This window comes from Mesoplodon densirostris, chromosome 1, assembly GCF_025265405.1.
Source record: "Mesoplodon densirostris isolate mMesDen1 chromosome 1, mMesDen1 primary haplotype, whole genome shotgun sequence".
NCBI lineage: Eukaryota > Metazoa > Chordata > Mammalia > Artiodactyla > Ziphiidae > Mesoplodon > Mesoplodon densirostris.
Window position 1 is genome coordinate 211550573 of NC_082661.1, and position 24184 is coordinate 211574756.

Genomic DNA, 24184 nt, shown 5'->3' on the forward strand with positions numbered 1-24184 from the left:
TGTTCTTTCTCAAGTATTTACTGAGCATTCACTATGTGCCTGGCATTGTGAAAGTATTACCAAAAAAAAAAAAAAAGGAAGGAAGAAAATGACATAATTCTAAAAGAGCTCTCTAATGTAATAAAGATACTCAACACATCAGAAGAGGCTGTCAATAAACAGAGCAAATACACTTAAAAGAACTGGTTATCGAGTTTCAGTATCACATCACATGGAAAACGTATTAAAATATACATCTATGGAGGAAAAGGTGACAGACATTAGGAAAAAAAATCTACCTTATGAATAACAGATATAGAGAAAATAGGAAATAATAACAGAGATAGATGAAACAGGAAATAGCTACAGTAGAGAATCTGTAAAACTAAAAGCTGCAAAGACTAATAGACAAATTTCTAGCAAGCCTAATCAAAAGCAAAAAAGAAAATGTCCCAAAGTATTAAAAATGAAAAATGACTATAACTACAGATGAAATATTGATTTTAAAAATAAGAGGAAACATTAAAATATTTTATGCTGACTAATTAATTAAAATAGACAATTTCCTAGAAAATATAACATCAAAAAACTAAAAATAGAACTACTATATGATCCAGGAATTCCACTCCTGGGTATATACTCAAAGAAAATAAAAACATTAATTTGAAAAGGTACATGCACCCCAATGTTCATAGCAGCATTATTTACAATAGCCAAGACATGGAAACAACCTAAGAGTCCATCAACAGATGAATGGATAAAGATGTGCATGCACGCGCACACACATGCGCATGCACGTGCACACACACACACACATATATCGATAATGGAATAGTATTCAGCCTTAAAAAAGAATGAAATTCTGCCATTTGTATCAACATGGATGGACCTAGAGTGTATTATGCTTAGTGAAGTAAGTCACACAGAGAAGGACAAATACTCTGTTATGACTTACTTGTGGAATCTAAAAAATAAACCAAATGAATTAACAAAACAGAAACAGACTTATAGATATGGAGAACAAACCAGTGGTTACCAGTAGGGAGAGGGAAACGGTGAGGGGAAAGCTATGGGTAGGGGATTAGGAGGTACAAACTACTATGTATAAAATAAATATGCTACAAGGACATACTGTACAGCACAGGGAATACAGCCAATATTTTATAATAATTTTAAATGGAGTATAATCTGTAAAAATATCAAATCACTATGCTGTACACCTGAAAGTAATATAATATTGTAAATCAACTATACTTCAATAAAAAACTAATAATTCAGAATAAATAAAAAATATGAGGGACTTTCCCAGTGGCGCAGTGGTTAAGAATCCAACTGCCAATGCAGGGGACACAGGTTCAATCCCTGGTCCAGGAAGAAGAGCCCACATGCCGCAGACCAACTAAGCCTGGGTGCCACAACTACTGAGCCTGTGTGTCACAACTACTGAAGCCCGCATGCCCTAGAGCCTTGGTGCCGCAACTACTGAGCCCACATGCCACAACTACAGAAGCCCGCGCGCTCTAGAGCCCGTGTGCTGCAACTACTGAGCCTGTGCGCTGCAACTACTGAAGCCCGTGCACCTAGAACCCATGCTCTGCAACAAAAGTTCCGCAATGAGAAGCCCACGCACCACAAGGAAGAGTAGCCCCCACTCACCGCAGCTAGAGAAAGCCTGCATGCAGCAACAAAGACCCAACACAGCCAAAAAAAATAAAATAAAATAAAAAATAAATTAAAAACATGAATTGGACTATAGGCACAAAATAAACTGAATCAGTAGTTAAAAATCAACTTGCCAAAACAAATTTAAAAAACAAAACAAAATTAAAAACAAATAAATCAATAAACCTCACTAGACCTAGACACATTCTGCCAAATATTGCAGGAACTGATAATCCTCCTCTTAAACTGTTTCACAGATTACAAAAGGCTCTCCTCATTTCATTTTATTAACGTAGCGCAACCTTTATACCAAAAGTAGACAAAACAAAAAACTTATTAACCTAGATGCAAAAATACTAAACAAAATATCAGCTATCCAAAACTTTCAAGGTGTTTAAAAATAGGTATCAGGGCCAGGTTCAGAACTGGTTTATTCCAGTGATGCACTGTTGGTCTAAGGTTAGAAAATCTATGAATATGACTCTCCACAATAAAAGAAAATGGGAGAAAAACCATGCAATTATCTTAACAGATGCAAAGGAATATTTGCTAAAGTTTAACATTCACTCAAAATCAAAATTCTTAGCAAAATATAAATTTATAAAACATACCTACCAAAGACCTAAAGTAAACACCATAAACCTAATGAGTGTATGTGTGAAGAAAAAATGCATGAAAACATACTGACACTAACTACTTTCATATGAAACAAAAAAACAAGAAGCAAATATTTATGTGTTCATTTTCAAGGTTTTATTGGAGATCTGCTATGTGCTTGGTATTTTGAAAGAATTACCCGCCCCCTCCCAAAAAAAAGGAAAGAAAGAAAGAAGATAAATGCAATTATAATATGTAAAAGTAAAATGTAGAAAACTTCCCTTAAAATCAGGAAGCAACTCAAGAAGGCAAGCTATCATCATTTCTATTTAAACTTATACTGGGAGTCCTGAAACATAGCACAAGAAAAAAGATATTAAATGATAAAAGGCTTGAAAAGGAATAAATGATGCTCATTATTTCCACATGATATGACTGTCTCCAAATGAAGCCAAACAGAATTGCTTACAAAATATTATGAAAATTTGGCAAGGTTTTCAGATATAAAGTCAACGGTAAAAGTCAGTTTCAACATTAAATGTCAGCAACAAAGTTTGAAGACATAGTAAGTACTCCATTTATAATATCTACAAAATGGAGATCTAGGAGAAAATTATAATTTTTTAAAAATCAAAAGACATTAAAGAGGACGTGAGTAAATGGAAGGTTACATGATGGTCATGGATAAAATACCAATGCTCATGAAATTAATCTATCAATTCAATTTAAATTCTAAATAAAATTTCTCATGAAACTTGATAATATTCAACTGCAAAACCAAAGGATCAAGAATGGCCAAGATAATTTTCAAGAAGAAAAACAAATTTGAAGAAACTTATTCTACCAGATATCACTAATTAAGACACTGTGGTAATGACATAAGATAAACACACAGAAAAAGCAACAAATAGTACAGTCCAGAAAGAGACATAAAAACATTTGATATATAATGGAAATGCTATTTCAAAAAGTGGGGGAAAGACGAACTATTGAACAAATATGCTGAGTTGACTGATTTTCACATATAAAATGAGATTCCTACTTTATGCTTTACATAAAATTCAATTTTGAATGATTAAGACCTATATATATACAAAGCAAACTTTAAAACTTTTGGAAAATAATAAAAAAGACTTTCTAAGTGATCTCAAAGTAGGTGAGGATTTCTTAAACAAGATGTAAAAAAGCAGAAACACTAAAGACTTCATTGAAGTAAAAAACTTTCAGACATGAAAAGACACTGTATTCTATATGAAAAAAAAAACAACCCAGAAAATTGGGTGAAAGTATTTGGAACACATATAGCTGACAATAGCTAGCAAACTCTTACGAATCATTAAGAAAAAAGCAAACAACCCAATAGCAAAATTTGCAACAGTAGGAGAAAGCAGTACACAGAGTAATAAACACAGATATGACCAAAGTTTAACAAACATGAAAACAAACACATGAAATACACGCTGCCCGCGTGGTAGACTACATTATAGGGAAGGTACAAATTAACTCAGAAATCTCAGTGGCATAACAAAGCAGGTTTGTTTTTCAGTCATGACATAGATCCAATGAAAGCTGACAGGCTGCTCTGCGGACCCATGCTCCACTGTCCAGTTAATGTACTGTAAGAAAGGGCTGGACAAGTTTTGAATCTCTACCTCTGAAATGACAGTTTTCACTTCTGCTCACAGCCTACTGGCCAAAAGTAGTTGACTGGCCTCACCTACCTGCAATGGGGCTGGGAAACATTGGAGAAACACTTGGATATTCAGTGAAAAATAAATGTCTCTGTGATGACTAGCAATTGAGAAATTCAAACTAAGGCAATAGCAAGATGCTTCTTCCCACACTCATTAGATTGGGGGAAACAACCATGAGAACTCTGATATTACCAAAGATTTGTGAGGATGTGAAAAATGGAAACAGTCACACACAGCTGTTGAATGTGTAAATTAGCACATTTTAAGAGCATTTGTAATACCTGGACAAAGAGGTACCTACTTATGACCCTACTCTACAGGTGCATAAAAGGTGTCATGTGAAAATTATTCACTTAAAGTTGGTTTGTAATAGCAAAATATTGGAAATCAACTGAATACTGGAGACAACCTAAATATTAGAAAACCCAAAATACCTAAACTGTATTTTATTTTTACTGAAAGTGAATATTGATAGAGCATATTGAACAGGAAAAAAAGATGCAGAAGGTGATATAGTGTACACTTTATTAATATAAAGTTGTAAACCCTGCAAAATTATCATATATATTGTGTGTAGATACAGGTACGTGGTTAGCCTATAATAATGTGCATAAATTATAAACAATTTCAAAATGGGGAGGAGAGATGGTATGTTAGGGTACACTATTCATAAAACAATTCATATCTGTTAATTCTACTATAGGTAATAAAACCTAAGAAAATAATACTGTTTAACAGTCAGGAGTTATTCTTTGTTAACACTTACCTAGTAAGGCTTTTTATATTAATGATAATTAGAAGCAGTTCCATATTTTCAAAATAGTTAAATATGGATGACAACATATGAAACGTTATGATTATTAGAAAATATATATATTAAGTAGTATAGTGACTGGAACTTCATCAATAGTAGCTACCATCATCATCATCACTGTTACTGCTACTACTATTATTTACTTTTATTAAAGAAATAGGTATGCAAATTAGGCTGATGTGTGGAAACAATAGTGAAACAATGTTAACTGGAAAAAGTGGAATACTAATTAGAATGTTTGTATACATTAATTAAAGTACCATAAACTATATTCACATCCATTAACAATGATTTTAAAATAACTTAGAATTTTAGTAAAATTTAATGCTTATTAAATGACTATTAATTTGCATAGTGAAAATAAAGTTATACTGTCACTCAATTTTCTCAAAACCCTACATTAGTTTAAATTTCTAGTTCACTATGCTAATAGGCATAGGCATTTTTTTTTTTTTTTTTGCGGTACGCGGGCCTCTCACTGTTGTGACCTCTCCCGTTGTGGAGCACAGGCTCCGGACGCGCAGGCTCAGCGGCCATGGCTCACGGGCCCAGCCGCTCCGCGGCATGTGGGATCTTCCCGGACCGGGGCACGACCCGTGTCCCCTGCATTGGCAGGCGGACTCTCTACCACTGTGCCACCAGGGAAGCCCAGGCATAGGTATTTTTAAAACCATTTAAGAAAATACAACTGTGACAACTAGTTTCACTATTGAAGAAAATCTCCTTCATAAATGATGCATGGGCCCTGAAATCATTAACTTCTGAAAAGAAAAATAATTTAACAGTTGCTTCTACTACATAACTGCTTACTTGCTAACTGCATTATTTTTATCACACATTTTTTAGTTAATATGACTTGGTTTACTAAAGGAAACATCTATAAAAGCAGTAGGAGAATACAATGACTAAACCTATTATGTGCTTGTAATTTTAATTTTTATCAGTACAGTTTTATCCATTGAGAAAAGTCAGGAAGGAAAGAGATTATCTTTTATTTTATACTTTCACTCCAGCACTGAATGAATCTGATATTCATTTTTATACAATGGCCCGAACCTGAGGTTTTTTTTTTTTTTTACCGAGGTCAACAAGAACACAGCAAATTCAGTGGGAAGTCTAGGTCATACCCCAAGGGGAGAGAGAAGAAAGAGTTTTCTTCCCTTAGTTCCTGGATCTTCTTCAGGGTTTATACTGTGACCAATGAATATGGGTTGTGAGGCTTATTTAGAGCCATTTGCACTTGTGTTAGGTAGAAAAAGACTGTCTCCTCTCCTCTAATCATTATTATAGTAGGTTACAAGGAGCTGGGCCTATGTTCTACACCTCTTTAAAAACCTATTTGATGTTCCCTTCTGTATCATCTATTCCATTTATTTGTTTGCATATGTAGTCTACCCAGTTATTGGCCATGAAATGGTTATATGAGCATGCCCTTGAGCTAGCAGGGCTGGTGATCATTGCTCATCCAGGAAGTGTCATAGCACTGTGTAATGGAGGTATCATTTTTTTTTTTTCCAGCTTGGACTCAGATCAAGAAGAGGCTTTCCTATATAAGGGACAGAAATACAATTCTCCCCATTGCCTAAGAGCAGAGAAAACAGCTAGCAGAGGGAACACAGATGGGGACAGATGGCTTAGACTAGAGAGACATCTCCAGAGCCAGTGGACAAATGCCATTTCTGGATTACCATTTTACATCTCTAGCTATACAGGGATCAGAAATGCTTAGCTGTTCAAGACACATACAGCTGTAACTAGAGATGTCTGAGAAAGATAGCTATGGAGGCCAAATGAAGTAACATTAGTACCAAGGGTACACATCATTCTCACAGCTCACTAAGTCATTCTAGAAAGGACACACCAACCACATTTTGTTTGTTTGTCTGTTTTATACCAACTATATTTGAAAGTGTTTTCAGCTTCAGTTTTCAAAGATCAACTGGCGGAAAAAAAGATCTTCAGATACAATCTTGGTGAAAGAGTTAGTGCCTTATCATCTCTTGCAACTCACATGCTCTACCTCATTTCTGGGGATTTGAAATAACAAGGATTTTAATCACCTCTAAACTAAGCAGAGCTAAGCAAAGATTAGTTTGCTCATGTAAATTTAAACTTGCTCGTGCAAGACCACAGAGAAGCTAAAGTTACAAACTACAGATTAACCAGTGAAGCAATTTCTCTATTGAGTTAGCTTGGTCATGAACCATACAGTGAGACTGATAGAGGATAATCAATACACATTAATTCTTGATTCTCTATATGCCTGAAATATTCCAAATGGGATTAATTTCATAATAGTAATAGAATCTCTTCAAACAGTTTTTATGACAGGTTTCAAGATGATCTTTCATTTATGAAGTGATTCATCTAAGTCTTCACCTAAAAGTAGGTATATTCCAATATAACTGGAGTTAATGAGCAAATGTTACCTAAAAATGTTCCGCAAATCCTATATTTTTAAATGCATTTACTTGGTGAGTATATTTTTGACACTGAATTTTTATTAATTCACAGTAAACAAAGTTTCTACTATACATTTGAATTAGTTTTCTGTAAGCTTGTATACACAAATATTTCAGTGAAGAAGATACAGAAGATAGCTTGAATCTGGAAAGGAATGCATAGTAGTTAAAAAATTTTTCCAAAAAAAAAATTAAGGTGGAGTAAGTTTTATAAAAAAAGATGTTTGTATTTCTTTAAAAAATAAACTGTAGTATCTTACCCTAAGTATTAAGTAATGACTCATTACTTCACTTGGTTTAACTTTAAAAAGAAAGCCACAATTATTTTTATAATAACCTGCAATTAAAACCAGAGGTAAGAATCCTTTAAAATTTTGCCTAGGGCCTCCCTGGTGGCGCAAGTGGTTGAGAGTCCGCCTGCCGATGCAGGGGATACGGGTTCGTGCCCCGGTCTGGGAGGATCCCATATGCCGCGGAGCGGCTGGGCCCGTGAGCCATGGCCGCTGAGCCTGCGCGTCCGGAGCCTGCGCGTCCGGAGCCTGTGCTCCGCAACGGGGGAGGCCACAACAGTGAGAGGCCCGCATACCACAAAAAAATAAATAAATAAATAAATAAATAAATAAAATAAAATAAAATAAAATAAAATAAAATAAAATTTTGCCTACAATGGACACAAGAAAGTTTGGAGGACATTTCGTCTTAGAACTGGGGAAAAAAAGTAGCTATATAAATATCATAGTGTCAGTTAGGAATATTATATACACCTAGTAAATAGGAGAAGTTCTACTCAAAAGATTTAAGATTTGGAAAGGGGCTCTAAAACTAATGCAATCACTCTTCTGGTTGGACAAATGATCAAATAAATTCTCACGATATATTTTAGGTTAATGGAGTTTTTCTTTTCACTAGCAAAACAGCTATGTGCATTTTGGAATTCTCTTAATAAAGAAAACAAAATTTTACACATTAGACCCTTTATTCTGTCATATGTATGATAGTTCTTATTTTTCTTGTTAAAATTTGCTTACATACCTTCCACTGACCATGTGTTATTTTTATAATTATGAAAAAATCAGTAAAGTGATTTCTATTTTGCAAAAGAAAAATTACAGTTGCACATTTTATTTTACCCCCAGAAGTAACCTTCCATTATACTTGAGTGTCCTCTATATTACAGGGAATACAATGGAAACAATTCTGATTGAGCAGAAGTAAAACTGTCTACTAAAAAATATCACTAAGAGTTTTATAGTATCCAGTCTTACATTTAAGTCTTTAATCCATTTTGAGCTTATTTTTGTGTATGGTGTTAGAGAATGTTTTGATTTTCCTCTTTTACATGTGGCTGTCCAATTTTTCCAGCACCACTTACTGAAGAGACTGTCTTTTCTCCATTGTATATGCTTGCCTCCTTTGTCATAGATTAACTGACCATAGGTGTGTGGTTTTATTTCTGGGCTTTCTATCCTGCTCCATTGATCTATAAGTCTGTCTTTAGGCCAGTACCATACTGCTTTGATTGCTGTAGCTTTATAGCATAGTCTGGGGTTAGGGAGCCTGATTCCTCCAGCTCCATTTTTCTTTCTCAAGATTGCTTTGGCTATTTGAGGTCTTTTGTGTTTCCATATAAATTATAAGACTGGATACTATAAAACTCTTAGAGGAAAACATAGGCATAACACTCTGACATAAATCGCAACAATATCTTTTTGCACCCACCTCCTAGAGTAATGAACATAAAAACAAAAATAAACAAATGGGACCTAATGAAACTTCAAAGCTTTTGCACAGCAAAGGAAACCATAAACAAAACAAAAAGACAACCCTCAGGATGGGAGAAAATATTTGCAAATGAAGCAACCAACAAGGGATTAATCTCCAGAATATACAAACAACTCATGCAGCTCAATCTTAAAAAAAAAAAAACAAAAAACAACCCAATCAAAAAATGGGCAGAAAACCTAAACAGACATTTCTACAAAGAAGACATACAGATGGCCCAAAAGCACATGAAGAGGCTCAACACTGCTAATTATTAGAGAAATGCTAATCAAAACTACAATGAGATATCACCTCACAGCAATCAGAATGGCCATCACTAAAAAGTCTACAAACAATAAATGCTGGAGAGGGTGTGGAGAAAAGGGAACCCTCCTGCACTGTTGGTGGGAATGTAAATTGGTACAGCCACTATGGAGAATAGTATGAAGTTTCCTTAAAAAAACTAAAAATATAGCTAACATATGATCCAGCAATCCCACTCCTGGGCATATATCTGGAGAAAACCATAATTCAAAAACATAACAAGCACCCCAATGTTCACTGCAGCACTATTTACTACAGCCAAGACATGGAAGCAACTTAAATGTCCATCGACAGAGGAGTGGATAAAGAAGATGTGGCACATATATACAACGAACTATTACTTAGTCATAAAAAAGAATGAAATAAGGTCATTTACAGGAACATGGATGGACCTAGAGACTATCATACTTAAGTGAAGTAAGTCCGACAGAGAAGGACAACTATCACATGCTATCACTTATCTGTGGAATCTAAAAAATGATACAAATGAACTTATTTACAAAACAGAAACAGACTCACAGACTTAGAAAACAAACTTATGGCTACCAAAGGGGAAAGGTGTGGGGTGGGAGGGATAAATTAGGAGGTTGGGGTTAATATATACACACTACTATATATAAAATAGGTAATCAACCAGGACCTACTGTATAGCACAGGGAACTCTATACTCTGTAATAACCTATATGGAAAACGAATCTGAAAAAGAATAGATATATGTATATGTATAACTGAATCACTTTGCTGTACAGCTGAAAGTAACAAAACATTGTAAATCAACTCTAATATAAAGTTTTTAAAAAGTTAGTGGGTAAAAAAAAAAAACATAAAAAAATCACTGTCTGTTAAATAATAAGAGTGTCCTGAGCATTTTTGGATGAATATAACCTTGGATTAAATACGCTAAAAAGAAGTATATTTAAGACCACTAGGTCCAAAAAAAAAGGAGGTGTGGTGCTGAGGGAAATGCAAGCCACAGGCATGGAAACCCAAGAAGATAAACAGTCTTTCTAAACGTTTCACACGATAGCCTAAAGAGCAGACATAACCTACCTTGGTTTTTGGAGATGGCTTTTGTGTGTCTCTTACGAAGTCTTTTGTTAGAAGGATGTTCTTACAATTGGCCTCCTATAAAAGAAGTATAAAAGAAACATTAGAGACCGAAGAACATTACCCTAACCAGAAATTACAAGGTAGTGAAAAGCATTTCTGGATTGAGTTGTTCATATCAGAAGTTGGAGTGAGCAGTCAAAACGTTTCCTTTCTTCTTTGTCACATACATCAGTGAAGTAACATAAGACAGTGATGGAGTAGGTATGGGACCTACAGGACATATATATTCAGAGATTATTAAAAATCTCATCTACGCTATCATGTCATTTACATATCCGCAGACAACTCACCTCTTCTTTGGAGAATTGAATAGTAATTCTCCAAGATATCAACCCCAAACTTGAAGTTTCCAACTTTCCCCAAGTATTTTACAAATGGGTTCTGATTCTGTAAATGTTTTATCATAAACAAGTTCCTTCACATTGTTCATAATACGTATCGAATAGTGACAGCTGCGTATCAATATCCTGAGAAAAAATAGCCGAGTATCTGTTTACAAAATTATTAAGCTTCTAAAGTCCTTGGTTCACGCCAAAACAGTACATGCAAAAATAAGAGCAGAGATTACAAGGCGGCAGCTTACTTGCGGTTGGATAGATTTACTATTTATTTCTACATGGTAAATAAAAACAACAATCTTGTTGTTTTTTTTACAAAATAATGTAGGGCCTCACTTCTGAATAGCCATTAACTTGAGTCAATTTTCCATAGATGATTCTATCTCCAAATTAACACAGAACGAAAATACATAAGAGGAAGATTATAGTCAACAATAAAGCTAAGGAGAAAATAAGTCAGATCTCTTTTACCTGCTCCATAACCTTCACCTCTGCATCCCATTTCTTCCCCTATCATGTCTACCATTTACTCATCTAAATAATGAGTCTTTTTCCAATTTACTTTAGGGTTAATTATCATCTTTTAAACAAAATTTTATTCTACACATTTTATAATATTACTAAAATTTCCTGGAGTTACATTCTTATATTTTTAAAGGGAACAGTATATTATCAGGATAAAATGTCCCTAAAGAAAATAACAATACTCCTTACTACTAATAAATAATTACTAAATCATAGGATGTGTCAGGCACTGTGCTAAAGACTTTGCATTCATAATGCCATTTCCCCCTCAACAGCCCTATGAGTTAGGTACTATTATTATATCGTATTATCATTCCCCTTTTAAGTATTACACACCAAAAGCATACAGAAGTTAAGTTAATTGCCTAATGTCACACAGGACTCAAAGATGGTTCTGAAGAACTTTAAGGCCTGAGCTCTTATCATCTTTATATACTACTTCTCATCCAATATACTTGACAGCTTAAATGACTAGGTTGTAGAACCAGAGCATTTTATTTATTTATTTATTTTTTTTTTTTTTTTTTTTTTTTTTTTTTTTGCTGTACGCGGGCCTCTCACTGCTGTGGCCTCTCCCGTTGCGGAGCACAGGCTCCGGACACACAGGCTCCGCGGCCATGGCTCGCGGGCCCAGCCGCTCCGCGGCATGTGGGATCTTCCGGGATCGGGGCACGAACCCGTGTCCCCTGCATCGGCAGGCGGACTCTCAACCACTGCGCCACCAGGGAAGCCCAGAACCAGAGCATTTTAAAGCCAAGAGAGTTTTTAATGATCAACTACTCTATCCACGCCCCTAATTTTAGAGATGAGGGGTGTGCATCCTGAGGTGATGTGCCCAAAATCACACAGAGAGTGGTAGAGCCGAGACCCATGCCTGGACCACAGGGCTGTACAGGCTACCTGTCCTCCGCTTTGTGTTAGGGAGCAATATTCCCAGACTCGGAGGGGATCATGAACCTCCCGTGAGCTGGTGGGGGCAGGGGTAGCTGCAGCACGGCCAACACTCTCAGCTGCCTGTGGCCTCGTGCACAGCCCTGGGTAAGGACCAAGGGTACATTTCTGAGATGTCCAAATCAGTGTGCATTCCAGTCCTACCCTTTCCCACCAGTCACACCACCTGCTGTTGGGAAGCTGTTTACTGGAAATAGTGAATGAACCCATTCCCGCTTCTGACTCACTGTGAGAGGGATAAACTATATCCAGCATGACATTTAAAAGGTTCAAGTGATTAACTGCATAATCCGTTGCGTAACTTGGCTACCCTTGGATAATATAATTAGGTATAATCCTTATACCTCTTTTTAAACTACCGGTAAGTAAATGTTAGAATGTGATGAGAAGAAAAAAGGCCGACTCTTAAGGGAAGTGAATAGGACTAGGCGACCTTTGTTTATGTCTGTCTGAGTTTATAAATGCCTCTAATTCTTTCTTCCTTATGCATAAACTAAAAGTGGTGGTGTTTCCTTTAAAAGTGACAGAATCACTCCTATTTTGCCTCCGTGTCCCTGTGAATTAATAAGTATAAGGCTGATAGCTTTTCCCTAAAATGCTCTGAAAGCATTTTCTGTAAACTTTTAACTGAAAATGCCACCTACATAGATTACATTTATTTTTTGTTTTATGACTTTAAATTCAGACAGTGGAGTCAAAGTGAAGTTCAGTAGTCACAGCACCATCCTAGTTCTCTAACCAGCTCTAGGAAGCCAGGCAGGCTTTTTTTTTTTTTTTTTTTTTTGCGGTACGCGGGCCTCTCACTGCTGTGGCCTCTCCCGTTGCGGAGCACAGGCTCCGGACGCGCAGGCTCAGTGGCCATGGCTCACGGGCCCAGCCGCTCCGCGGCACGTGGGATCTTCCCGGACCGGGGCACGAACCCGTGTCCCCTGCATCGGCAGGCGGACTCTCAACTACTGCGCCACCAGGGAAGCCCCAGGCAAGCATTTTAACCTCTTGGACCTCTCCCTCAGTTTAAAGATCTGTACAACAAAGGGACTGGATTAGGTGAGCTCCAAGAACCCTAGCTAGCTCTTAAATTTCAAGACTTTATGATCTTATGATTCTTTCAGGAAGCAATATTTATTGACAAAAAAGTTAAGCCACATCCTGTTGAGGGTTGCCTTCCCAATGCCCCCATCCGAATGCTGCTGGAGTACTGGCACCCATGCAATAGCAGTGAGCTATAGAACACAGGCCACACTTCCTGCAGGGCCAATGTTACTCGGATTTCTGGAGGGAAATTAAGTAATTCAGCTAGTACCTTAAATAAGTAACTGGTAATAACTTAATGTATTGCTTTAAAACAGATATAGTATGGTAACTCCATAATATGAGAAATATTTTAAAGATAAAGCCTTTTTAAAGTTGTGCTTTTAAAAAGCCATTTATGCTTGTAGGTATATACCTGAGAATTAAAAACATATGTCCACACAGAAACTTTCACATAAGTGCTCACTGTAGCATTTATGCTTGTAGGTATATGCTTGTAGATATATACCTGAGAATTTATGCTTGTAGGTATATACCTGAGAATTAAAAACATATGTCCACACAAAAACTTTTACGTAAGTGCTCACTGTAGCATTATTCATAATGGCCAAAAAGTGGAAACAACACAAATGTCCATCAACTGTTGTTCAGTTAAAAAAAAAATATGGTGTATACACACAATGGAAAATTGTCCAGCTATAAAAAGGAATGAAGTACTAATACCTGCTAATCACACAGATTAACCATGAAAACATTACGCTAAGTGAAAGAAGCCAAACACAAAAGGACATATATTGTGTGATTCCATGTGTATGAAATGTCCAGAATGGGCAAATAATGACAGGAAGTAGATTAGTGGTAGCCAGGGCCTGGGAGGAGGAGGGAATGTATAGTTACATCTCATAGCTCCAGTCTGCATGGGGTTTCTTTTGGGGTGACAAAAATGTTCTGGAATTAGGTAATGGTAATGGTTGTACGACTTGGTGAACATGCTAAAAGCCAATAAACTGCATATTGTAAACAGGTGAATTTTATGGTACATGAATTATGTCTACCTTTTTAAAAAAGCCTTTTAAAGCAAATCCCCACATTCCCAGGGCAAAGGGAAGAGACCTCAGGTTTGTGTTTGAACTCTCCCCTTAGAAGAACTTCTCTGCAAAGGTTTGAAGGGGGAATGTTTTGTGTTTGTAAGTATTATGTGGGCATGGAAATTCTCTCAAAGGTTAACTGAACCCTATTATTATGTGTGGCATTCCAATGCTGGTCACTGGAGAATGGAATGATAAACTAGACATGAATATATTATATAGGGTATACTTATATTTATTTTAAACATTTCTACTTGAACGAGACTTCTGACTGCACTGACTGCCCACTCTAAAGACTTGAGCAACAACCAATTGCTTAAAGCCGCTGTATCACGAAAACACCATTTAAAAATACAATAGGGAAGGAAAAAATACCTTGTTTGTCGCTGCTTTGTTGGCCTTTCCATTCACCTACTATTGACAATAAAAAATAGAAAAGCACCTGCCGTTCCCTCAGCCTAGCCCACTGCTTCCAGCTGTTCACACTGCGTGCCCACACTTCATCCGGGTCTCCGTTCAGTTTTGCTAGAGAGGACTCCCTCCCTGGAGCACCTTATCTGAATCACCACTGCTTGCCCCTCCCACTGGGGCTCTATTTCTTCAGAGCGCTCAGCAATATCTCACTTTAACATTTAGTAGTTTTAAGTCTTCACTGTCCATCTCACCCTGCTCTGTGAGAAGACCTGTATCACTCACGGACACATCCACAAGGCCTAGAACACCGTTTGGCACACAGTGGAAGCTCAACGGTTGTGGTGAATGAGTAAACCAAATCAATGAACAATATCCCTTTCCTAACCTTTCACAATCCCTTTGTGCATTCCTCCTGTTTTTAATTCTCTCCTTAATCAGCTTACACTTCACGACCTTTCATTCCTTTGCTAATGCCCTTCGTTTTCTGCCTCTTGTCGTCAATCACTGCATTTATTTCACAAAAGGACAACCTTGGATGAATCTGGTTATATGCCTTCTCTGTGCTGGGAATGGAGCAACTGAAAGTGGCTGGAAAAAAATTATAGAATTGGTTGACGGTGTCATGTTAAATGAATGAATGAACTTGGATGAACCCTCTCTAATTCACAGCAATCCTGCTATACTTCTTTAGTAACATGATGTTCCACTCTCCAAGATGATATTTCATGTCTCCTCCTCTCTTCTCAAACCCGTTTCCTTCCATTCTTGCTTCATTGGAAAAAAGCATCAGAGAAGCTTCTCATTACGCCACCATCAAATTTACAAACCACTCTACGTCCCTCCAGTTACAATGGAAGATTCTGGTCCTAATCAGCCATTCCCTCCACACCACCTTTGAGCCCATCTCCTCTCACCTTCTCAAGGACGTCACTCTTTCAATTCTCCCCTCCCACTCCCTCTCCACTAGATCATTCCCATAATCACACACATGCTCTGTAATTATCTTTAAAAACAAAAAACAACCACCAAAAAAACAACTTCCTTAATCTTAGTTCTCTCACTAGCTGTGGTCCCATGTTGTTTGCTTTCCTTTAGAGAGCACTCCTCCAAAACAGCTGTCTTCACCATATCTACTTCTTCATCTTCAGTGCCCCCAAATCTGTGTTTTTTGTTTTTTGTTTTTTTTGGTCACTAGCCACAGAAAGTGCTGAAAACAGTCACAGCTTGGTTTCCATCTTACTCAGTTAGCAACATCTGACCCAGGTGATTCCTTACAATAGCTGCCACATCATCACTGATAGAGGGGAAAATTGCCTACCTCGTTGACCAACTCCACATGATCTCCTTGGCTGCTGCTTCTTCTCTATACAATAAAGTTACATATCTATTGGTTATTGGTTTGTTTTGTGTATCCTCTACTAAGTAGAAGTTCTATGAAGGTAAATAATTGGTTTCCCTTACTCATGACTAAAACTACAATGCCACTGAAAAGTGCCTTGTATAGTAGGAGCTCAATAAATATGTGTTGAATAAATAGTTGAATGAAATGGAGTGACTCAAGGGTTGATGTAGAGAATTCTTCTTTTCCCAAATGATACAATGATCTCAGAACAGTTTCATTTCTTTTAAATACAACCAATATCCTAATGACTCCCAAATCTGTATCACTATCTTTGACATTTCTCCTAAGCTACTTAAGTCTAACTGCTTACTTGGCAACTCTACCGTGCTGTCTAAGAAGCACCTAAATTTATGTCCAAACCTGAGATTTGGATTTATCAGCAAAATAATTTATGTCAGTCCTTGAGTTTCTTCCCCAGATTAGCAAATGGTACCCTGTTGCTCAAGCCAATGTCTTAGGTATCAACCTTGATTCCTCCCTTTCCCACACCTCCCACCATCAAACCTATCATCAAGTCCAGTCAGCGCTCTCCAAAGTAAACTGGGATTCATTCACTTCTCTCTATGTACACAGCCAACCCAGTCAGAGCCATCATTTTTCACCTAAATTACTTCAATCATCCTGCTTTCTATAAGCTTTGTATACGTAAATCAGATGATGTCATTCCTCAAGCAATGTCTCATCATTACTCCCGGAATAAAATCCAAACTATTTACCATAACCTACATAGTCTCACATGATCTACCACTTGTCTTCTTGTCTAACCTCATCTCACACCACTTGCCCCCTCCCTTACTATGCCTTAGACACAATGGCCACCTTTTCTACCTTCGAATACTCCAAGTACTTTCCTGCCTTCAAGTATTCGTCCTTCATATTCCCTCTCCCTGGAATGCCTCTCCACCATTTCTTTAGCATGGCTGGTATATTCTCCTCCTTCAGCTCCTATGTCACGTCCTCCGAGAGGCCTTCTTTAACAACCTCATATAAAGGGGCTCCCCTGATTACTCTCTTCTCTTATTAACCTGCTTTACTTCAAGCACAGTACTTATTCTAATTTGTAATTCACAGTTTTGTTTTACATTTTGATTTATTTATTGTACATCACCTCCAGTAGACTTTAAGGTTCACGTGGGTAGGGATTTGCTCAGTGTACCCCCAGCATTCTGTAGGTATTTAATAAGCGTTTTTTGAATGAATAAAGAAAATAATGTCAACTCTTACATTTCCCTTGCCTTTAGTATTAATTTCCAACCACTAAAGAAATGTGATGGATCTCCATGATATTGAGAATCAGACAATAATACATTTTCTTACTACCTGGGTAATATAATAATGGGTGAGGGTAGGTGGCAAAGAAGCTGTTATTATGACAGGCAGAAGTTGTCAGAGAGCTGCAATTGGTATGCTGGAATCAAACCACACAAGTGATTTGATCGAATTTAGTGGGTTGGAGAGATGATAGAGAGCAATGCTGATACGATTACAAGTGGGTGTAACAGCCCAAGCCTAAGGCCTCCTACAGGAAAAAGCTACATAACACACTGCTACTTGGCACACAACCAGGATCCAATAAATGCCATTGGCAGACTGCAGACCACTCTTTACAATACCATAAAAGTCTCCACTTTAATTCAACTGTATCTGCAAAATGAATCTTAATTTGGCTGACTATAACAAATGAACAGGATGTTTTCTTAAAACTCAAAAGTAATACGATGTTATCTTTACATAAATAAAGGGAACACATTGAATTAAAATAGCATTTAACAGATTTTCATTATGTAAACTTTTGGGAAGAAATCTGTAGTTCTTGGGCTTGGACCAGGGAAATATAAAGGGAAGAGGTGAGAAGTAGTTAAGTTTCAGATATATTTTGAACTCATTACTTTTACTTTATAAACGGCAACTATACTAGTCACAAGTACAACCTTAATTGTCTTTTAAAATTGCTTTACAGAGAATGTTGAAAATTGTTTTACAGAGAATGGCAACCAGTCATTTCTGATTAAAGAAAAAGGAATGAGAATGAATACAGCAAGAGATGGTTAAAGATTTAAGCATCATTAAACATTAGAATCTAGACTTCTGATCTTATTATTACAATCCATTACAGTTTTCTCTTCCTTCAGCTCCTCTGTCACATCTTTGGAGAGGCTTTTTGTAACAACCTCATCAGAATCAGCTCTCCCCACTTACTCTCAACTTGCTTTACTTCTGTAACAGTAACAACTGGTTTAAGATTGGTTTAGGTGTCCATATGTTGTGCTGGTGATTTCAGATCTATTCTTAATATATGTGCATGTTAGCCCACCATGCTTTCTTGTTTCAAAGTCTTGAAGAAGCTCTACTTTTTACTGATTTGCACAGGGGTTTGAATCTGTTGTCAGAGGCGAGTGAGCGAGTGCCAGACTCAGGCCTTTTTATCTGCTGGTCCCTCTGCCTGGGATGCTCTTCTTCCTCATGTCTATATGGATTGCTCCACCACGTCATTGTGATCTCCACTCATCTCAGAGGGGCTTCCCTCAATTTTCTATAGAAAATAGTGATGCCAACTTCCCTCTCTCCTCTCATACACCATTAATCTCAAGTCCTTATCATGGTTTTAATTTTCTTCACAGAATGTATCATCAAATGTCATATTAATTTTCTTAATTGTTTACTGTCTGTGTCCCCCTCCTAAAGAGGCAAAGTCCACGAGGGCAGAGATTTTTTTAAAAAAATTAAATGCTATAGCTCCAGTTCACAGAATACTAACTGCTACACAGTAGGTGTTTAATAAATGGTGGTTCAAATTAGACTTTACTGCTATTTTCAGGATATTACATCCAAAAAAAGCAGAAAACATTTTTTTTTCATGTGCACATGGAACATTCTCTAGGATTGACCACATATTAGGGCACAAAACAAGCCTCAACAAACTTAGGAGTAGAGAATTATTTCAAGCATCTTTTCTGACTGCAATGACATGAAACTAGAAATAAACCACAGAAAAAGAAACAAGAAGAAAATGATTACATAGAGACTAAACAACATGCTACTAAAAAAACAATAGGTCAATGATAAAATCAAAGAAGAAATTAAAAAATACCTTGAGTCAAATGACAATGAAAACAGAACCATACCAAATCTATGGGATGCAGCAAAAGCAGTTCTTAGAGGGAAGTTCATAGCAATACATGCCTTCGTCAAGAAAAAAGAAAAATCTCAAATAAACAGCCTAACCCACCACCTACAAGAACTAGAAGAAAAACAAAGAAAACCTAAAGACAGCAGAAGGAAGGAAATAATAAAGACCAGAGAGGAAATAAAATAGAGATAAAAAAATAGAAAAATGAATAAAACCAAGAGCTGGTTCTTTGAAAGAGTAAACAAAATTGACAAACCTCTGGCCAGGCTCACCAAGAAGAAAAGAGTAAAGACCCAAGTGAACAAAATAATAAGTGAAAGAGGAGAAATCACAGCTGATACCACAGAAATACACACACACACACACACAAAACATAAGAGAAACTGTACAATTATATGCCAACAAATTTGACAACCTAGAAAAAAATGGACAAGTTTCTAGAAATATACATACCACCAAAACTGAATCAAGAAGAAATAGAAAACTTGAACAGACTGATCACTGGTAGTGAAATAGAATCTGTAATAAAAAAAACTCTCTACAAACAATAATCCAGGAACAGATGGTTTCATAGGTGAATTCAACCAAACATGCAAAGAAGAACTTATACTGATCCTTCTCAAACTCTTCCAAAAGATTGAAGGGGAAGGAATACTCCTAAAGACATTCTATGAAGCCACCATCACCCTGATACCAAAACCAGACAAAGATACCACCAAAAAAGAAAATTACAGGCCAATATCTTTGATGAATATAGATGCAAAAATTCTCAAGAAAATATTACCAAACCAAATCCAACAACACATAAAAAAGATCATACACCACAACCTAACTGGATTCATCCCAGGGTCACAAGGATAGTTCAACATATGCAAATCAATCAATGTGATATACCACATCAACAAAAGAAAAGACAAAAACCACAGGATCATCTCAATAGATGCAGAAAAAAATTGATAAAATTCAACATTCATTCATGATAAAAATCCTTATGAAAGTGAGTACAGAGGGAACATATTTCAACGTAATAAAAGCTATTTATGACAAACCCACAGCCAATATAATTCTCAGTGGTGAAAAGCTGAAAGCATTCCTGCTAAAATCTGGAACAAGACAAGGATGCCCACTCTCACCACTTCTATTCAACATAGTACTGGAAGTCGTAGCCACAGCAATCAAACAAGAAGAAGAAATAAAAGGTATTCAGATTGGAAGGGAAGAGGTAAAATTATCATTATATGCTGATGACATGATGCTATATTAATATATTATGGATAACCCTAAGACTCCACACAAAAACTACTAGAACTGATAAATGAATTCAGCAATGTAGCAGAATACAAGATTAACACACAGAAATCAGTTGCATTTCTTTACACTAACAATGAAATATCAGAAAGGGAATGTAAATAAACAATCCTTTTTAAAATCGCATAAAAAATTACTTAGGAATAAACTTCACCAAGGAGGTGAAAGACATATGCTGAGAACTACAAAACAGTAATAAAGGAAACTGAAGGTGATTCAAAGAAATGGAAAGATATCCCATGCTCTTGGACTGGAAGAAGTGATATTGTTAAAATGGCCATGCTACCCAAAGCAATCTACAGATTTAATGTGATCCCTATCAAATTACCCATGATATTTTTCACAGAACTAGAACAAATAATCCTAAAATTTATATGGAACCATAAAAGACCCAGAATTGCCAAAGCAATCCTGAGGAAAAAGAACAAAGCTGGAAGCATAATGCACTCAGACTTCAGACAATACTACAAAGCTGCAGTAATCGAAACAGCATGGTATTGGCACAAAAACAGATATATGGATCAATGGAATGGAATAGAGAGCCCAGAAATAAACCCATACACCTACAGTCAATTAATCTTCGACAAAGGAGGCAAGAATATACAATGGGGAAAAGACAGTCTCTTTAGCAAGTAGTGTTGGGAAAGACAGACAGCTGCAGGCAAATCAAGGAAGTTAGAACACACCCTCACAGCATACACAAAAATAAATTCAAAATGGCTTAAAGACTTAGATATAAGACATGATACCATAAAACTCTTTTTTTTTTTTTTTTTTTTTTTTTGCGGTACATGGGCCTCTCACTGTTGTAGCCTCTCCCGTTTTGGAGCACAGGCTCCGGACGCACAGGCTCAGCAGCCATGGCTCACAGGCCCAGCCGCTCCATGGCATGGGAGATCTTCCTGGACCGGGGCACGAACCTGTGTCCCCTGCATCGGCAGGCAGACTCTCAACCCCTGCGCCACCAGGGAAGCCCCCATAAAACTCTTAGAAGAGAATATAGGCAAAACATTCTCTGACATAAGTAGTAAAATGTTTTCTTAGGTCAGTCTTCCAAGGCAATAGAAATAAAAGCACAAATAAACAAATGGGACCTAATCAAACTTATAAGCTTTTGCACAGCAAAGGAAACCATTTTAAAAAAAAAGAAAAAAGACAACCTACAGACTGGATGAAAATATTTGCAAATGATGCAACTCACAAGGGATTAATTTTCAAAATATACAAACAGCTCACACAACTCAACAACAATAAAACAAAAAAACTCAATCAAAAAATGGGCAGAAGACCTGAACAGACATTTCTCCAAAGAGGACATACAGATGGCCAATAGGCAAATGAAAAGATGCTCAACATCACTAATTATTAAAGAAATGCAAATAAAAACTACAATGAGGTACCATCTCACACTAGTCAGAATGCCTGTCATTAAAAAGTCTACAGGACTTCCCTGGTGGCATAGTAGTTAAGAATCTGACTGCCAATGTAGGGGGCACACATTCAATCCCTGGTCCAGGAAGATCCCACATGCTGTGGAGCAACTAAGCCCATGCACCACAACTACTGAGCCCATGTGCTAAACTACTGAAGCCTGCATGCTCTAGGGTCTGTGTGCTGCAACTACTGAGCCCACGTGCTGCAACTACTGAAGCCTGTGTGCCTAGAGCCCGTGCTCTGCAACAAGAGAAGTTACCGCAATGAGAAGCCTGTGCGCCGCAATGAAGAGTAGGCCCCACTTGTGGCAACTAGAGAAAGCCTGCACACAGAAATGAAGACCCAACGCAGCAGAAAATAAAATAAAAAAAAATTTTAAAGTCTACAAATAACAAATGCTGAAGGGGGTGTGGAGAAAATGGAACCCTCCTACACTGTTGGTGGGAATGTAAATTGGTACAGCCACTATGGAGAACAGTATGGCGGTTCCTTAAAAAACTCAAAATAGAGCTAACATATGATCCAGCAATTCCACTCCTGGGCATATATCTGCTCAGGAGATAATTCAAAAAGATACAAGTACTCCAATGTTCACTGCAGCATTATTTACTACAGCCAAGACATGGAAGCAACCTAAATGTCCATCAACAGATGAATGGATAAAGATGTGGCACATATATACAATGGAATATTACTCAGCCATAAAAAGAAATGAAATTGAGTTATTTGTAGTGAGGTGGATGGACTTAGAGTCTGTCACACAGAGTGAAGTAAGTCAGAAAGAGAAAAACAAATACTGTATGCTAAAGCATATATATGGAATCAAAAAAAATTGGTACTGATGAACCTAGTGGCAGGGCAGGAGTAAAGATGCAGACAGAGAATGGACTTGAGGACACGGGGAGGGGGAAGGGTAAGCTGGGACGAAGTGAGAGAGTGGACATGGACATATATACACTACTAAATGTAAAATAGATAGCTAGTGGGAAGCAGCCACATAGCACAGGGAGGTCAGCTCGGTGCTTTGTGACCGCCTGGAGGGGTGGGATAGGGAGGGTGAGAGGGAGACGCAAGAGGGAGGGGATATGGGGATGTATGTATGCATATGGCTGATTCACTTTGTTGTGCGACAGAGACTAGCTCAGTATTGTGAAGCAGTTATACTCCAATAAAGATATATATATATTTTTATAAGTATGTAAGAGAATAGTCTGTTAGCCACAAGCCTTCAGAGTTGCCAATGGAAAGCAGTCACTGTGCTTTCAAAATAAATACCGAGAATTGATTAATCTAGCAAATTAGTTAGGTGGAGTCCTGTTAAGCAAACTTTTATTGTATACTCTATAAATGTGAATGATTAATGTGCCAAAGAGTTACTATGACTTTCCTGAAATAAATTTGAGTCAACTTTTATTTATACATACATGGTGCAATTCAGCTGATATTTCTGAGTAAATATAAGGAACTAGGATAAGTGCTTTGAAAGACATAAGAACGTATGAGTGATTCCACAACTTTTAGAGAAAACCCAACGTACATGTAAATATGAGATATTTTTCTTCACTTTGAAGAACTTAAAATGCAATACAAGAGAAAAAACCAACTTTTCCAGGCAGAAGGTGAGACTTGTTCTCATAGAAGGAGAGAGAGAGCACCCTAAGACAACACAGGAGATGGGGATTAACCTGGAGAATGAGAGAGGGCTTCCTAGGGGGAAGAGAATTTGAGATGTCTTAGTTGGACCTCCACTCTCCCAACCAGAAGTAGACCCTGCAACAAGGATCCATGGCGGGTAGTTGATATGGGTAGTTCAGCAGGGGAATGGGACAGTAATGGAGGGAGAAGGTAGTTAGTAAGGGGTGTCATTATTAAGCTACTAGAGCTTTTTCAGTGGTTCTAAAGCTTCAACCTAGGGGGTAGCTCTGGGAAACTCTATAAAATACACACCCCAGAATTATTCCACCCAAGGAGTAAGCTTGGGAATTTACACCTCCATACTCCTCAGTCATTGGTTAAAGGCTGCTCCTGGAGGGATACTACTTTCTAGGCACTTCTGGTCCACAGAAGTATAACCTCTATTCCTAGGAGGCCAACTGATGAAAGTAGCAGAAATTCAGTTCTAAAGCAAATACAAGTAATCTTGGAAAATCCTCAAATAT

The 24184-nt window shown here is 37.2% G+C and overlaps 1 protein-coding gene across 7 annotated transcripts in view; it reads right to left on the reverse strand.

Annotated features, from left to right (window-relative positions):
• FAM13A (family with sequence similarity 13 member A) overlaps positions 1–24184 on the reverse strand; it is a 332218-nt gene that overhangs the window by 175275 nt on the left and 132759 nt on the right. For all 7 annotated transcript variants that reach the window (XR_009533983.1, XR_009533982.1, XM_060115146.1 and 4 more), the window contains one exon: positions 10344–10418. Coding sequence is in view for 5 of the 7 variants with exons in the window: in XM_060115146.1 (XP_059971129.1) it covers positions 10344–10418 (75 nt within the window). In the remaining 2 variants the exon portion in view is untranslated. The remainder of the gene's footprint in view (positions 1–10343; positions 10419–24184) is intronic.